The following is a 17565-nucleotide window of genomic DNA, read 5'->3' on the forward strand; positions in this document are numbered from 1 at the left end:
ATGAGGGAGTTTCATATCAGCCTTGCCTATTGCCCAAGACCAAGCTGCTGCAGATAACTGACTCGTACACTGCCCCTCTGAACAAGGAGAATCCATGCTTAGGAAGGGTATGGTCTGTTTAACTGCCATACTATTAGTTATCCACCAAGCATTTTGGATTGGGGGCTTAGCCTCTGTTTTTATTTCAGATCCCAACTGCTTTCCAAGGAAGGTGTTAAAAATCCCACTGTTCTAGGTGTTTCCTTGCTGTCATAGGTTCATGGTCTTATTCTGCACTGCTGAACCCAGCTGGGAGCCCAAGTTAAGCAATAAACAACCCCCTCAAGGGTTTCAGATTGATGTACAGGTTCCAAAGAAAGTAAAACAAACATACAGGGTCTCTGGCCATGTTCCCTTCATGCAGTTTAGGCGTCTTTAAACAAACAATATAAATGCTGTAGCTCTTATATTATCCGCACTTCCTGTCCCAGCTTGTACTCAGAATCCTTCCATGTTCCTAGAACTGAAAGGAGTCAGCCTAAACACCCTTTCTTGAATCCTTGGTCTTACCCTCTGGCCAGGCACTGCAGGCTGCAGTAGGTGCCTGAACACAACTGGCTGTGATCTGTATTTTTGCCTGAAAGGGGTAAACAGTGAGGTGGCAACGTTTGCAGATTATATTAAACTGCTCAAGATAGTTAAGGCCAAAGCAGACTGTGTAGAACTTCAAAAAGATCTCACAAAACTAAGTGATTGAGCAACAAAATGGCAAATGAAATTTAATGTGGATAAATGTAAAGTAATGTCCATTGGAAAAAATAATCCCAACTACACATACAATATGATGGGGCCAATTTAGCTACAACTAATCAGGAAAGAGATCTTGGAGTCATCGTGGATAGTTCTCTGAAGATGTCCACGTGGTGTGCAGCGGCAGTCAAAAAAGCAAACAGGATGTTAGGAATCATTAAAAAAGGGATAGAGAATAAGACACAGAATATCTTATTGCCCTTATATAAATCCATGCTCACATCTTGAATACTGCATACAGATGTGGTCTCCTCATCTCAAAAAAAGATATACTGGCATTAGAAAAGGTTCAGAGAAGGGCAACTAAAATGATTAGGGGTTTGGAACAGGTCCCATATGAGGAGAGATTAAAGAGGCTAGGACTTTTCAGCTTGGAAAAGAGGAGACTAAGGGGGGATATGATAGAGGTATATAAAATCATGAGTGGTGCGGAGAAAGTGAATAAGGAAAAGTTATTTACTTGTTCCCATAATATAAGAACTAGGGGCCACCAAATGAAATTAATGGGCAGCAAGTTTAAAACAAATAAAAGGAAGTTGTTCTTCACACAGTGCCCAGTCAACCTGTGGAACTCCTTGCCTGAGGAGGTTGTGAAGGCTAGGACTATAACAGGGTTTAAAAGAGAACTAGATAAATTCATGGAGGTTAAGTCCATTAATGGCTATTAGCCAGGATGGGTAAGGAATGGTGTCCCTACCCTCTGTTTCTCAGAGGGTGGAGATGGATAGCAGGAGAGAAATCACTTGATCATTACCTGTTAGGTTTGCTCCCTCTGGGACACCTGGCATTGGCCACTATCGGTAGACAGGATACCGGGCTAGATGGACCTTTGGTCTGACTCAGTATGGCCATTCTTATGTTCTGGCTTCGCTCTTGAGTTGGGGCTTCTCCAAACAGGGGCTTGGATCTCAAGTATCTGTTCATTTTGTCTTAATCCACCACAGTCTATGAAAGGATGTGATGTGGTTCAGAGCCTGTTCTGCATTCATCCCTGCTGCAGTCAGTGGATGCTCATCCCTGAGAGCATTTTATGATCACTGTTTAGTGTTTAACTAATATAGTGGCAAAGGTGGATCTGGCACCGTACAGACCTATAGGAAGACCCCTGCTTAAGGGGTTTAGAAATCAATCCTGCAAGCACTGAAGTCAATAAGAGCTTTTCCACTTATTTCAGTAGGTGCAAATTTGACCATTAAATGTAAAAGAGATATTAATGTATTTTGTCCTGATAAGTAGTTTTAGAGAGAGTTGTATGTCGTACGATTGCATTTGTACCTAGAACTTTTCCTCTCTTGCCCCGCCTCGCTCTCTCTCTTGATCTCCTTCATTTCATTAGAGTTACAGCCAACCCCAGAGCATGATGTAATGGGCACAGCAAGTTACCTCCCATAATCCAGCAGTCAGGGCTAGGTGGGTGTTATCGGATATATTATTTCCTGTACACAATGGGCCAGCTTAGCTGATGTAAATTGGATTAGGTCCATTGAAGTTAATGGTTCTACACCAGTTTACTCTGGCAGAGGATCTGGCCCCCTTTCTGATTGAAATTCTGCTGAAGTTTGAAGTTGTATCTGCTTACACCCAGTCTGACTGTGGCCCACAGTGTGAGGCAGACATCTGCTGCTATTACATTCTATTTCCAGTCCTTCATTGACAAAGGGCAGAGCCCGAAAATCCTGATGCAATTCCCTAGATATTGATTTCCTCTTAGCCTTGTCGCCTACATCCTTCATTCCATGTTTTAAAAAATAGTTGCTGTCTACTCCCTATATACCATATAGACTCCCAGATTAGCTCACCTGCATGTTAGATGGACACCCCCCCACACACTTAGTGATGTTGGAACTAACTCTATTGGGTATTCGGCTAAAAGGTCAGAAAAAAACTTCCCTGGACTTCGTTGTGATCTCCAGCTGCCCTAGCCTTTTCTCCAGTCTCCCCAAAGCTTTCCTGAGCATGGCTGTTGGCTCATGTGTCCTCTGGTCCCCATGACCCCCTATGCAGCACCTCAGGACTTTCCAAACCCCATGTGGTTTTCTTTTCATCAGTTAGTGAGGCAGTTAGGTTACCACAACTGACTTGTTAGCCTAAACAGCGCCGATTAAGCTGACTGGGAGACCTATTTTAGCATACATTTCTCATCTTACATGCGACTACAAATGGTAGAGCTATTGCACATCATCAAGAATTTAATAATATTTCTAGTGAATTGGTATTTATATAGTACCTTTAATCCAAGGGAGCCTAAAGTTCTTCACAAGCCATTGGAATGTAGCAATGCGGCACTTCTTGGTGTGTGTGTGTGGGGGGGGAACATGTGGGGGGACATGGCAACAACCCAGCACACAAGAACAAAAGGAGCAAGAAGAAATATTGGCAAGGGCCGTTGGGAACCACCCCCTGCTCTTCCAGAAGAGCCACAGAATCTGTAATGTCTAAACACAGCAAGCAGGATGTCTTCTTTTTAATTAAAAAAAAAATTTTCCTTGGTAAATTGTACGGGACTCAGTTTCTCTACTTTGGAAGGATAAAGGGCCAGGATTTGATGCTGTGGATTTTTGGAGTCTCCAGATTTGTTGCTTAGAACACCAATATATTTCCCTTGAGGAGTTTGGGGCTGGAGCACACTGAATACAAATATTTATCAAAATAATCTCCTTAGAAAAGGGTCCCCATGGAAGAGAAGCAGCCCAGCTCTTGGCCAAATACTTTGCATTTGGAAGCATGAATGTGAAGCAACGTATCAGATTAAAAACAGATGGATTAAACTGGTGGCATGCAAAAAGTAAAAGAAGGTGCTAGCAAAATGAAGAACTGTCCCATACATTTAAAAACCTGTTTGAAAAACCTGCTTAATCTTCACAGGTTAACATTTCACTTAGACTACAATAGAGCAAGTGGCACCAGCCTGCATGATGTGAATCTGGCAGGAGCCCTGACGTGGCAGTGTGAGCAAGATGCCATTTTTAGCGCTTGTGCCTGTCTGTTGCTGTTTGTTTTCGGAGAGAACCATAGAAATGTTTCGCCAGCAGAGGGGAAATGCCCCCAGCATTGGCCAGCAGATGTCACTATTCTACAGTCAGTTCTGTATTTCAGCCTCTCAAAATGACTCATTGCATGTATCCTCTCCTCCTCAGGGAAGGAGAGAAAATTCAGGTCTTGGAAATGCTTCCCAGATGATCAAGAATTGTTCTTAACTCTTCATTCTTCTTGCAATTTTGAGAGATAATTTTCCAAAAAGCTGACCGGTCACATTCCAACACTAGACTGGGAGCTAGGAGATCTGAGTTCCTCTTTCTCTGTAACCTTGCCCATGTTTTCAAAACTGGCCTCTGATTTTGTGTTCCTCAGATTTTGGGAACCCAGATTGAAAGGCCTCGGATCCTGGTTTTCAGAGGCACTGACAACCTCATATACAAACTGAAAGTCAACGGGAGCTATGGGTACTCAGCCCGTTTAAAAATCAGGCCCCAAAAGTCTCAGGCTAGGGAATCAGAAATGGAGCCCCATCCCAAATCACAGGCTGTTTTTTAAGATGTTGGCATAACTGCTTTGTGCCTCAATTTCCCCATCTGTAAAAATGTGGATCTAAATTACCCACCTTTGGAAAGTGCTTTAAGAGCCTCAGATGAAAGGTGCTATTTAAGTGTCTGAAAAGTAAAAGTCATCTTATGGTCAGGGAATCCTCTCAAATCTCCCATGGCTTTGCTAAGCCATCATTCACACAGTATATTCAATCTGATAAATGCCCTTTTTCTATATTTTTAAAATACACTTCAATAGGTGGTTATGTATAATGGTGGCAGGTATCATGCTATCCAAGCTGCTCCCAATCCTGCCCAGTAGCACCACCTGCCTAGTCAATGTTTGGGTTTCTATTGAAGTGTTTGGTGGTTGTCAGGCTGCTAGTTTACAGAGTGGATGGGGCCTTTCCAAAACCTGCAGCTGTTGTCTTGATATTTTGCATGGCAAATGCCTGGGGGAGTAGAAGCGGACCTAAGTACAGAGCATGGAAGCTGTATATAGGTGCCTCTGCTCAGAGATCTCACTCTACAGGCATCTGAAATGCTATTACCAGACAGAGCTCTGATGGTATTAAGTTGATATAGAAACATGGAGATCCCGTGGAAATTTTTAGAGCAGGAGATCCAGGTTAAAGTTTTCAAAAGTACCGAAGTGAATTTAGGAGCCTAAATCCTTTTTCCAAAAGTGACTTAGGCCCAGATGCTCAATCAAAGGTATTTAGGCATCTAACTACCAATTGAAATCAGTGGGGAGTCAGGTTCCTAAATATCTTTGAGGAGCTGGCCCTTAGGTATTGAGGAGCCTAAATCCTACTGACTTTTAATGAGATTTAGGGTCCTATGGGCATAACTCACTTTTAAAAATGGGATTTAGGCCTTGAATAAACAAGTTCCTGTGCCTGAGTTTCTCCATTGGTAGAATTGGGATAATCATCTAGGTGTGAGTTTTAGTTTTTATAGGGCTTTCAAATCCTTGGATGAAAGGGATTATATAAATCCAGAGTGTGGATTATTGTTATAAATGCAAGACCTGGAAAGGTAAAGTCTTTGTTTTTCTGAGCCACGTTGACTTCCATTTGATATTTCAAAACATCTAGTTGAATTCTTTTTTGGAAAAAAGACCTTTCGCCTGTAATACCTATTTGTATCAGGCTGAACATAAGCACACAATAGTGTATTTTGCCCCCTTTAGCCAGAAACTTCTGATTCTGAGGGTCAGATTCTCAGATGGTGTAAATCTGCAGAGCTCCATTGAATTCAATAGATTAGCTAGCTTTACACCAGCTAACAACCTGACCCTGAGTCTTTTCTCTGTCAGGAAAGTCATCTGGCCGCCTTTGCCAGGCTGGCAGGATCTCCCCTGATGTCCATTTCCACAGAATTATTGGTAAAAGGATTTTTCAGTCCCTGAGACTGTTTTTTTAATTCAGTGTTTTGGACCAATAGTGGCAGATCTCACAGCCTTCCCCAAGCTCAACCCTAAATGTAAGCAGCCATGGGTGATGTCAGTTCCCTGAATCGTTTCTAAGATGGGTTTTTTTTCCTGAATGTTTTTCACATTAGACATCCATGTCCTGTAAACCCTTTTTAACATGGATGTCTCTATGGAAAACCAGAGAGCTAGTAGGACTATGACATCTCAGGTACCAAATAAGTGAAACCTGTTAAATGAGGGAGGAAGTGATTTTTATTCGCCTGTTTTTACTAACACCTATTGAACTCACAAACTTGATAAGCAGTCAGAAAATCCATGTATTACAGACTCAGTTGTCTGACCCTTCACAGGGCTGAGAAAACTCCCCACACCCATTTAGGATAGTCAGTGAGTTCTCAGAAAAAAAAAAAACAAGGAAAACTAGATTTGACATTACTGATATTTCTACGGTAAAAAGTAGGGAGGAAAAGAAAAACCTTCCAGACTTTTTATACATGACAAAGAAGGGGGAAAGTATTTTTTTTTCTTTGCAGATCATCTTACCTTTCATGATTGGGCCCTGAATCGGGGTAGCTAAATGACAGAGAGATTCCTTGGACACAGCACAGACTGAAGTGCAATTCATCATTGTTGTGCCTAAGCACTTCAAGGAGACAAGCGCAGGAAAATTACAGGTAAAAAGAAGCCTGTGAAAACAGAAAAGCCAGATGATTGATCATAGATGGCAGGGTGGCCTCTGTTAATTATTCATATCTATTTAAATAACAATTGCACCAATTTTGAGAGAAACATGCAGATAGAGGGGGCAGCATTGTGCAAGACTGCTTCATTAGACAGTCTGTTGAATAGACAACAGAATCAAAACCTATTTTGGACCTGGTATTTGGAAACATGCCCTTCTAGATGTTACTGCTCCACAGCTGGCCCCAAGGTAGAGCGTTCAGGCTGAATGCATGGTTTAAAAGAGAAGTCTTGAGCTAGGGGTCCTATTTGAATGTGAAGAAGCAAAGGGACTTCAAAGTGACCTTACCGGGGTATTCAGAATTATGAGAGGGTTTGATATAAGACAGAGCCAGACTAGAAGGGGTTTCCAAAACCACCTGCTTTCTGAAAATCAGGAAAGTAACATTAAACAGGTTGCCGATTATATACAGAACAAGACACATCTGGAATAAATTGCCTGAGGCCACTGAAGCAAACAGTAGAAATAAACTTAAATGACAGCTAAATATTTTGATGGTGAGATAAGGGATTGCAGAAGCAGAACAATCGGTTGAGATGATAAACCTACAGGGGACAGGCTTATCCAGTCAAATGGCCACCAACTCCAGCAACCCCACCAGCTGCAGAATAGCCTGAGCAAACCTATGAGAAGGAAGAGAGAGGAGGGACCAGGAATTAGGAGTAGGAAGAAAGAAAAAAATGGTAACCCCAAAATGAAGGGAATAGAGTGGGGGGAATAATTAGGACCTCACTTAGATTTAGCATAATATATTTATGGAGCAGAAAGTTAAACTCTTTGTTCTATTCAGGTTCTCTAGTGTCCCCATTACCATAGTACAGGGGTGGCCAAACTCACTGACCCTTCGAGCCCCATACGATAATCTTCAGAAGCTCGAGAGCCGGGTGCACCTGCCACGGCTCGGGGCTTCAGCCATGTGGGGCGCACGCCTGCTGCGGTTTGGGGCTTCAGCCCCACTTCTGCTGAAGCCCCGAACCCCAGCAGGTGCCTGCCATGGGGCTGAAGCCCCAAGACCCTCCCCCATCCTCACAGGGCAGAAGCCCTGAGCTCCCCCTGCCCCAGTCTGGTAGGTGGCGAATAGGGAGCAGTGGGATGGGGCTCTGTGAGCCGCACTTAAAGGAGCCAGTTTGGCCATCCCTGCAAGTGTCTGAGTCCCCTGGACCTCCAGGGCCAGGACAAGGGTGAGGAGAGCTCATGCTCAAATATCTAATTTGAAAACACCCCACTATTGGAATAGCATTAGCACACACGGGGAGCTGGCTGCAGGATCGGGGCCCCATTTGAGTCCGAGCCCTGTACGTGACGCCCTAGGCCCAGCTCCACCCTGCAGGCATGGGCCGGGCCGCTCCCTGCCCTCCGGCTCGTGGAACCGGCCCGGGTCTGTGCGCTCAATGCGCAGCCCCGCTCCCCCCAGGCGGCCCCAGCGCTCAGGTGGGGGCACAACGCGGGTAAATGCCAATGCACGCGGGGGGGAGGGGGTCACATGTGCCCTGTCCCGCCCCCTCGGCGCGGCGGGGTGTGGGAGGGCCCTAGCAACGCCGGCCCGGAGCTGGTTGCTACGGGAGCGGAGGGAGGAAGCGCTTCCTGCGGCGCTGGGAGGAATCACTTCCCGGGGCGGCGAGGCCTGGCCGCTGGAGCGGGAGGTGAGAGGCGCGGGGGTGGAGGGGGAGTGTGAAGGGGCTCAGAGGAGGGGATGGGGGTGAGAGGATCGGGGTAGGGATGAGGGGGGCACAGAGGATGGGATGGGGGTGAGAGGATCGGTGTAGGGCTAAGGGGGCTCAGAGGAGGGGATGGGGCTCAGAGGATCGGGATGGGGGGCTCAGAGGATGGGATTGGGGTGAGAGGATCGGGGTAGGGATGAGGGGGGCTCAGAGGATGGGATGGGGATCAGAGAATTGCGGTAGGGATAAGGGGGCTCAGAGGATGGAGTGGGGGTCAGAGGATTGGGGTAGGGATGAGGGGGGCTCAGAGGATGGGACGGGGATTAGAGGATCGGGGTGGGGATAGGGAGGCTCAGAGGATGGGACGGGGGTCAGAGGATTGCGGTAGGGATAAGGGGGCTCAGAGGATGGGATGGGGGTCAAAGCATCGGGGTAGGAATGGGGGACTCAGAGGATGGAGTGGGGGTCAGAGGATTGGGGTAGGGATGGGGGGTGCTCAGGACAAGTTGGGAGGGTGAGATACAAACTCAGGATGCTCAGAAAGGTTTTTGTGCAGCTGGGAGTGCAGAGGAGAGCCCTGCACCTGGCAGGAGAACAGGGAGTAAGGAAGGGGTCTGAGTCACCAGAGCTAAATCAGGAAGGGATTTTTTTTTTTTAAGTAGGGATTTGGGGAGTGGAAAATGGCTCCCCTTTGTGTGTTATGGACAGGAGGAGTCTCATCAGGTTAATGGGAAGCCTCCTGCCCAGCCCAGCCCGTGCATGGCTCACAATTGAAAACATGCACCAAATGAATCCCCTTGCTTCGCTTCTTCTTTATAATCTTCCTGGGACCAGGTGTGCTCTTAACTGACATTATCAAAGAGGGAATAGACACCCTGAACGTGAAGCATGTCACTCAGCTATAAGGCTGCTCAGCTGTTTCCATTAAAGCCCCAGGTCAGAATTGTCAAATATGGGTACCTAAAGTTAGGCCCCTAAACCCATAGCTGTAAATAGAAGTGGTCTCATTTTCAGAAGATCAGCGCACCCTGAAATCCCATTGAAGCCAATGGGAGCTGCTGGCTCCCAGCACTCTTGAAGTTCAGGCTGTTTCTATTGAGGGGCCTACTGACTAGCTTCAAATACACCCAGATCTGGCCAGTTTGGCTGATCACTGGAAACATTCACCTTTTGCTCTGAGACTGTCATTCTTTGTCTTTACCCAAAGATGGATTTATGATGTATTGTTTTTAGTGGCTTTGGTGTGCATGCTGCTGTATAGCTATATTGTGGTAGGCCCCAAATGAGGGATTGTCCTCCTCCCTGTTGTTTTAGGCACTGTATAAACATTATAAACGACAGTCAAATTCATTCCCTCCTCTGTAGAGCTTACAACCTGTGGCCCTGATCCTGAAAACTCTTAACCATTGGGCACAGGGCCTGATCCTGCACTCAGTGAAGTCAATTGTAATACCTTCCATTGACTTCAGTGGGTGCCAGATTAAGCCCATGGTATCCACTACTGTGACTAGTTAGCTTCAGGGTTACAACTCTGTGCCGATGTCTTCGCTTCTGCAAAAATAGTGTGTTTTTACATTGAGATAGCTAGCTTGATGTAAAATCCTAGTGGAGACAAGTTCATGGAGGATGGGTCCATCAATGGCTATTAGCCAGGATGGGCAGGGATGTCCCTAGCCTCTGTTTGCCAGAAGCTGGGAATGAGCAACAGGGAATGGATCGTTTGATGATTACCTGTTCTGTTCATTGCCTCTGGGGCACCTGGCATTGGCCAATGACGGAAGACAGGATACTGGGCTAGATGGATCTTTGGTCTGACCGGTCTGGCCGTTCTTATGAGACAAGGCACAGCTAGTTTTTACCTTGATGTGGCTGCTTGATGTAGCTAGTTGAAGTCAACCCCATGTCCCGCTACTGTTTAGCTTGACTTGCTTTTTGAGATAAAAACTACCTGTGCCTTGTCTTCACTAGCATTTTACACTGAGGTAAAGACATGGTGTAAAATAAAGACTTTACACTTGGGGTAAAGACTCACTTTTTTTTGCAGTGAAGACAAAAGCCTGGAAGTGTTCTGTCCAGCAGTAAGGCCCTAATCTTGCAAAGACTTAGACATGTATTTAACTTAGACCCTTTGGGAGTACTAATGTGTGTAAAATTAAACGTATGTGTACATGTTTGCAGGTTTGGGCTTTATGTTAGATGCAGGAGCCCTATCTACACTAGAAAACTATTCTGTGGTGGGATTTTTTTTTTTTTTTTTTTTTTTTTACTGTATAAATTAGATCTGTTGTGAGCAGATCTAACGGCACAGTGCTTCAAATGGTGGTGGCAGCTGATACACTTTCTACACTAGGGCTCCTGATACTGCTAACAGCCCGGGGAAATTTTTAGAAAACTTCCCTAAGCCACAATGAGATATGAAATAGATAAGTAGGAATGGAAGGGAGATTTGTGCAGTATGAGATTAGGAGTTCTCTATTTTCACACTGTATGTATCAGTTCCCTTTTTTGGTTTATTTTTGCACATTTATTTTTGGTAGGTTGACGTATGAGTGGGGGTTAGTGGGAGTGTGTTTAAAAATAAAAAAAGTTGTTGTTGTATGTTGAAAGTTTGAGCAAAAATCCTTTTTGCTATTTTTCAATTTGATGAGAAGGATGAGGGCAGGGAATACAATCTTTTAAAAAAAAAAGTTCTAACTTTTTTTTTTCTTTTTTAAACAAAGTCAGATACAAAATAAGTGAAGTTTAAAATTTGCCCTGCCTCTGTTCCTCACTAAAACTGCTGACTTTGCTTGGTTTGGGTGGAGATTTTAAAATAAGAAAGTTGAAACAAATTACTTCTGAGCATCCTTGCTTGACACCATTTTGGACCTAGTCGCTGGGAGCTCTGGTCCCGTCGCTGCGGGCAGCTCTGGGTCTGCACGCTGCTCTCCGCAGCGGGAGTCCCTGCTCTGGCCTGATCAGCCCTTGGGGCCGGGGAGTTAGTGCTGCCTGCAATGGGACATGTGCCCACCAAGAACTGACAGGACTGCGACCCACCAACTGGCCTCACGCAGGCCATGGGGCAGCGACAGAGGGGGGCCTTTTGGGTCACCTTCCAGCCTGCTCTGGGACTAGACTGGATCTGATGCAGTGCCTTAGGTGCAAAATGCTCCTTATCTTATTCCCTGCCCCCCTGCTAGCTAGTACCCCTAACCTAGTCACACTGGAACTTGTTCCCTAGAGTTGAAGGCCTCTGTAACCGGTTGCCTAACTGCAAAGACAAATTCTCTAGCCTGTCCCAGTTCTGTGGAGTTGTCACCTTTCTTAGCTATGGACTTTTTTTTTTTTTTTTTTTGGTGGGGGTGGGGGAGTGAATATAAATCAACATCTGTTCTTCAAGGTGATAGAACATGGATTATCCTGGGAAAATGAGTATTTTCTGTGAACAGAGGAATTATCATATCAGATCCAACTGGGGTCCATCTAAACCAGTGTCTTGTCTCTGACGGTGGCCTGTAGTAGATACTTTAGCAGAAGATGCTAAAAACCCACAATAGACAGTTATGTTATCACATGTTCAGTTTCAGGAGTAAATATATACTTGCTCATTGCTGTCCCCCATCACTGTATGGCCAGCACAAACATCACACTTTGTTTGGCCTCCTCCCACCCATAAGCAAGCTATTCTGGTCATCGGAAGTCTGTTGTAGTCAGCAGATTGCAAAAGATTACAGCATCTAAAGTGTGACTTTCAGTCCCCTCCTTGTTATTGGCTCTGTAGCCTGACAATGCCTTTAGAGGCACCAACATAATTTATTCTGTGGGGTTGTTTTTTTACTGCAAATAAAATTCACTGAATTCTAGAAACTATGACTCAAAATAAACAATCTGCTGTTGTTATTTCACTGTAGAAACCAGACTTCTTGAGAGTGTTTGTGAAGGAGGAAGACGCTTCTGCCATGGCTGCCGAGCTGGATTTCTCTCCCCCTGAAGTCCCAGAGCCCACATTCCTGGAGAACGTGCTGCGCTATGGGCTCTTTTTTGGAGCCATTTTCCAGCTGATCTGTGTATTGGCCATAATCCTCCCAATTTCAAAGTCCCATAAGACGGTAAGTTGTTCTCTTCAGTACCAGCAAGCGTGGGCACAATCGAGTGGTGGTAGCCAGAACCTAATGGTTGATCAGTAATTCTGTAGTTCATTGCACTTCCTGTCTTTCCTGCAAGGTTCCCTTTACCTCTCTTCTGCCTTAACAGTCCCACGTCACTGCAACCCACTTCCCAGCCACAGAAGGTGGGAACAGCTGAACCTGCCAGGGCCTTTCTGAGCATCAGCACAAGGGATCAGCACTTTCCATGCAGGCTAAGTGTACTTGCCTCTGCATTGCTCCCAGTTTCTTCCAGAACACAAACAAAGGGCTGACCTCAGTCTCAAATCTATATTGCCATGTTAGTATGGGTCTGGTCCATTCTTTACCCTGTTGGTCAAGAAGCCAATCAAGGCGTACCCTCAGTAGAGTCTGCCTTTTCAGCAAGAGACTGCTAGCTCTTCTTTGTGCATAATCCTTGATAAAGGGCATCACTGCATGCGATACAGCTGAATTTCCTGGTGTTTGTTGGCACCAGCAATACAGCTTTCAGAACCGACCCCCACCTCTGTGCAGACATGTGGAAGGCCACCTGGCTGTAGTCAGCACAAGAGGGGGATGATAAGTAAACTACAGGGCACAAAGCAAATGTGAGATGGAGTTAAAATGTAAAACATGGGCTAAACTGGAGTGATCAAAGTCCAACTGGCTATTCTGATAGAACAAGATTCAAATGCACTTGGAAACCCCTGTATTTGTAGGGTCTTCAGTCTTTACACCAACTTTTCCTGATGGCAATCAGACCACAATGCATAGTGATTTTATATTTGTCTTGCTGTGTAGGGTGGAGGCCAGTATTTACAGGAACAACTTAACATGGGAAGTTTTGTTCTCTTTACAGCTGGCAATAGATTTGTTTAGAAAAATCTGATTCTTGTTGTGAAAAGATGAGGGGTATCTTTACCACAATATGTGTCTGAAGCCTGGAATGCTGCAATAATGCATTGAATGTAAAGAATCTGTTTATAGATAGTATCAGAGGGGTAGCCATGTTAGTCTGTATCCACAAAAACAACAAGGAGTCCGGTGGCACCTTAAAGACTAACAGATTTATAGATATATTTCTAAGCTGGAAGATGCCGAACCTGCTCAAGGTGTGTTTGTGTGTGTGAGAGCGAGCTGCAGCTTGAGGGGAGATGTGGTTTCTTTCATTTTCTTGACCCTGTTATGTTTGGGGGGAACGTTTAATGGCCTGAACTTTGAAAGTGAACAATAAGGAGAGCTCACACTTTGGCGTAGGGAGCTGAAAGCCAGGCACTGATTGGGAGTTGTAACGCTTAAGAAACCATCCTGTGGTGTGCACATGCTGTGGTTAAATTTTCCACACATATATTCTGCCCTCTTAGAGAAGCTGCAGACAAGTCCCATATGATCGATTTACAAGCTAATAAACAAGAATAGATGTCTTCTGGTCACGGGAGTTACACCAGCTGCTTGAGTCTGTGTAGAATTCAGAACAGCCTCTCTCACTTGAGGAGGCTTCAGGCTTTGAAGACTACCTTGCTTTGAACATTAGAAGGCAGCAGTGATCATCATACGGCAGCAGTGAACTCTGTGTCCCTGAATAGGAACTGCATAATGCTCTATTTCTCCACAGTATTGCCGCACTGTTTGCCAGCTCCCCATGCACCGATTACATCCTTCAACAAGCCAGCCAAGACTCCTCCCTTGGAAGGCCACACAGATATGAATAGTAATAGCACAGCAACTTGAGAAACATTTGAACTAAGCTCATTGATTAAAAGGATACTGTCAGCTACTCCCCTCCCCTGCACTATCTGTAACTCTCTCTTGGAAGCTTAAAACTAACACATCTTTCTCTGCCATTTTTGTGTGTCCTTTTCCAGTTGGCACATATTGATTGAGAGAAATGTAGAAGCGTAAGCAATATTTATATCCAAACTCATTTAATGAAATGAGGCAATCTGCGTGTGTGTGCCTTCTGGGATGAGACTGGCTCTGTTCCCTTGCATTTTTCCAAGATGACTAGAGTTTGTTTCCCATAATAGAAATGTTATCTATCATCTCCCTTGAAGGAAGAGATTGGGATGTCTCTAAGCTATCCTTCTTAGTCCAGGTGAAGAGACCTTTGTCTCTAACTTCTCTCCTAGATCTGGGGGCTTGATTACAAACTCTGAGCTTTAAATTCCTGCTGCTGGTTTGTTTGGGATTTTTTTGGAGGAGTGGGGGTTGTCTGCTGCATGATGATGTTTTTACTTTTGCAAAATCCCTGTTGAATGTTTCAAAGCACATGTGCAGCTGATTTCAGGATTCTTTTTCTGTTCTTCCCATTTGGAATTTTTTTTAATTTCACTTCTCTCTTTCCTGCCCTCCGTCACAGCTATCTTTTGTTCTTCCTTCTCAAAATCTTCCCTAAGGGGTGTAACAACTTCACTGGGTAATGGAATGTGGTTCTGCTTGGCTTCTGAGGTCTGGTCTATACCCAGAGTTGCATCAGTAACAGTGTGTGGTTTAAACCAGTGTAAGAAACAGGATGGATACTCCTAAATCAAATTAAATCTGGATAACATGGGGTTAGCTTGCATCAGTAATTTACAGATTGCATGTTTAAAACAATATGACCAGGTTTAAACCAACGGGTGCGATGTGTGTGTTGACAAGGCCTTATATTAGTTGCTTGCTCCTTTTGGTATAGACACTCAGATTCTGAACTGGGATGAGATGTGAAATACAAATCTCATGCCTGAAAACATTACTGACTGTTCCTTTCTTAATTGACTGTTGTAGGACTCTGACAATTTTGAGTTTAAAAGTTCAGAGGTGGTGAAGAAGCCGAAGGTGGCTGCTCCGCAGCTGAGCAAGAAACCCAAGAAGGAAACCAAGAAGAAGAGATAAAAGGCCTTGTAAAGGAGCCTTAAAGACAAGTGGACTGCACACAGCCAGATGGTTAATTTAACTGTCCTAGTCAGCATGGATCATCTCACCTCCGATGGGGAGGGAAAGCTTACACTTGCATCTCCTCCATGCTGGCTGGGATGTGAAGTGACGCATGGAATGGGGGGCATGTGTTGTGCCCCTGAGGATACCTTTTTCTAAGTCATTCTTTTAAAGACAGACGGTTCAAATGGATTAAGGACATCACGCTACCCAGCTTTGTATTCACTTGTATTGTTGTTACATCTAAAATACATCACTGCATTTTATGCCTTAGTAGTAATGGCTTTGTTACGTTTTTTTAAAAAATATTCTCCGTAGGTAATAACTACCCCGAGTCCAGACTCGCCCAGCTCAGGGCTTTCACCTGCCCCTATATTGCCAGCACTCTGTGACTGCTTTCTTCAGCCACTCTAGTCATGTAAACACTTTTCCTCTCTGCTTCCAGCCTGAAAGAAATATGGAAACTTCAAAACTTTTTGTGGTCAGAGGGGCTGAAAAAATGCAAGGACTAAGTGATTACCGGGCTCTTAAAAATACGGAGATGTTCCATTATAGGAAGCAGCAGCAGAGAGGTTAGGAGTATTGCAAACTGTCTGCCCGCAACAAACAGAACTCTGTGTACCACGTTCTGCTGCTAACAAAGCATGGAAATCATTCTATCAGTCCTCCCATCTATAGTGCTCTTAGGCAAATTTTGGGTGTGCATGCAGCTTTGCCTAGCATGGTATCCTGTGTCTCCTCTCACTGAACATCTTCTGAAGTTAACTATTATCCTGCCCTGGGAGACTATGCAAAATCCACGGGACAATAAGCTCGCTATGAAACACAGCAGAGATGATCATGTCTGTTGCTGTATAGCCAGGCACCTTCAGGCTCTCACTTTGAGGCCAGAGACCTAATGTTAGATTTAAATGTGGCTAGAAAAGATTGGAAACATACATGGTGATAAAGTGGCAGAGCCTCAATAGGGCAGCACTACCTCCTGATGATAGCTCACATGTCAGCTTGTTTGATCACTAGCGGGTCATTAGTATGAGAACCGCTGCTTAAATGCACTCAGAATTCAGAGCAGCACTAGGATCTGCTTTGAAGGAAAGTGTTCTATTGATTACTGCTCCAGTCCTGCAGTCAGAGCCACATGGACAGATCCCTGCCACTCTGATGCATCTCTCTGATGTTATTGGACACAGGATGGATCCAGTTGCAGGACTGATGCCTGTCAGTGGGTATCAGATATTACACTGCATTTGTCCTACAACATAAGCAAAACAATATGTTTGCACTTCTACAAATTACCACTGCTGAGGAGAGAGACTGAACCGCCTGTTCCTTTTTGTGTTTCTGGGGTTTTTTGGCCTCAAAGGGGTCTGACTCAAACTTCTGATGGCTTCTTAACTGTGCTGTAGGTACTGTCCCAGATGCTCTGTCTCCCTGCTTACACAGCCTGTCACTGGCGTTGGTTGCTGGAAGCACATTAGTGGTAGTTAAAATGTGACATGGAGAATTCCTCTGTGAATTCACTCTTTATTTGTTCTAAAGACAATTTTCAACAGAGTACCGAATGAAACACTAATAGACAAAAGAAGACCCCACCCACCCTCTACCCCAACTCCATAGCTAGAATGATCTCTCGATGCAGCAAAAAAATGTTATGAAACAGATGATAGAGAACACTGCTGTTTGTAGGCCACGAGTTCCTTGGTATGCTCCATATTCCTATCCAGAGACTCCAAGGGAATGAAAATAATTGTTGCTGTCCCAGTACAGGTGCAGTTAAGTTTTGCCATTTTTTTTAAATGAGGACAGATCAGCACTTGTCATGTGTCCTAGCCCAGTGAAGCAGTCCCTCTCCTTGTGATTTGATGGGGTTTTTGATTTGTTATAACAGAAGCACAAAGTATTTTGTGGTAACATGCATATTGCTGGAAAGGCAGGGGCTGTGTTGCAGCCTAAATAGCATGCTAGTTAATGGGGATTGTACAGTCATTGCCTTGAAATGACAGGCCTCCACATCAACCCATCATTTTTTTGCCAGTCAGAATTTTACTGGTCACGTGAGCTGATTTTCAGTGACACTCACACTGCCTGGGCCCTGGCCACCAGGCCGGGGAACTCTGCATTTTAATTTAATTTTAAATGACGTTTCTTAAACGTTTTAAAAACCTTATTTATTTTACATACAACAATAGTTTAGTTCTATATTATAGACTTCTAGAAAGAGACCTTCTAAAAAGGTTAAAATGTATTACTGGCACGCAAAACCTTAAATTAGAGTGAATAAATGAAGACTCGGCACACCACTTCTGAAAGGTTGCTGAGCCCTGATTTAGTTTGTTGTTTTTTAAAAATAGATGAGGTTCCAGTCTATTCCTTAGGGTAACGTAGTTCAGCC

General features: G+C 44.6%; 1 protein-coding gene across 5 annotated transcripts; it reads left to right on the top strand.

Annotated features, from left to right (window-relative positions):
- The first annotated feature begins 7806 nt into the window (after positions 1–7806).
- On the top strand, positions 7807–15446 carry MANBAL (mannosidase beta like). Of its 5 annotated transcripts, none has more exons than XM_065565887.1 (3): positions 7807–7921; positions 12042–12239; positions 13873–15009. In XM_065565887.1, the coding sequence occupies exons 1-3, from the start codon at positions 7823–7825 to the stop codon at positions 13963–13965; spliced, it is 390 nt and encodes a 129-aa protein (XP_065421959.1). In that variant the 5' UTR covers positions 7807–7822; the 3' UTR covers positions 13966–15009. The 5 variants fall into 5 exon arrangements, with proteins under 5 accessions (XP_065421959.1, XP_023960825.1, XP_042714242.1 ...); XM_024105057.3 differs by lacking the exon at positions 13873–15009 and adding an exon at positions 15024–15446 and having other exon boundaries at positions 7902–7921; XM_042858308.2 differs by lacking the exon at positions 13873–15009 and adding an exon at positions 15024–15446 and having other exon boundaries at positions 7919–7938.
- Positions 15447–17565: the final 2119 nt, after the last annotated feature.

This window comes from Chrysemys picta, chromosome 13 (genome assembly GCF_011386835.1).
Source record: "Chrysemys picta bellii isolate R12L10 chromosome 13, ASM1138683v2, whole genome shotgun sequence".
NCBI lineage: Eukaryota > Metazoa > Chordata > Testudines > Emydidae > Chrysemys > Chrysemys picta.

Excerpts from the sequence above, each read along its gene's own strand:
- MANBAL (XM_065565887.1), top strand. The coding sequence starts at position 7,823 with ATGGGCCGGGCCGCTCCCTGCCCTCCGGCTCGTGGAACCGGCCCGGGT. Across the intron at positions 7,922-12,041 it reads CAGGCGGCCCCAGCGCTCAG|AAACCAGACTTCTTGAGAGT; the intron begins GTGGGGGCACAA and ends ATTTCACTGTAG. Across the intron at positions 12,240-13,872 it reads TTTCAAAGTCCCATAAGACG|TATTGCCGCACTGTTTGCCA; the intron begins GTAAGTTGTTCT and ends ATTTCTCCACAG.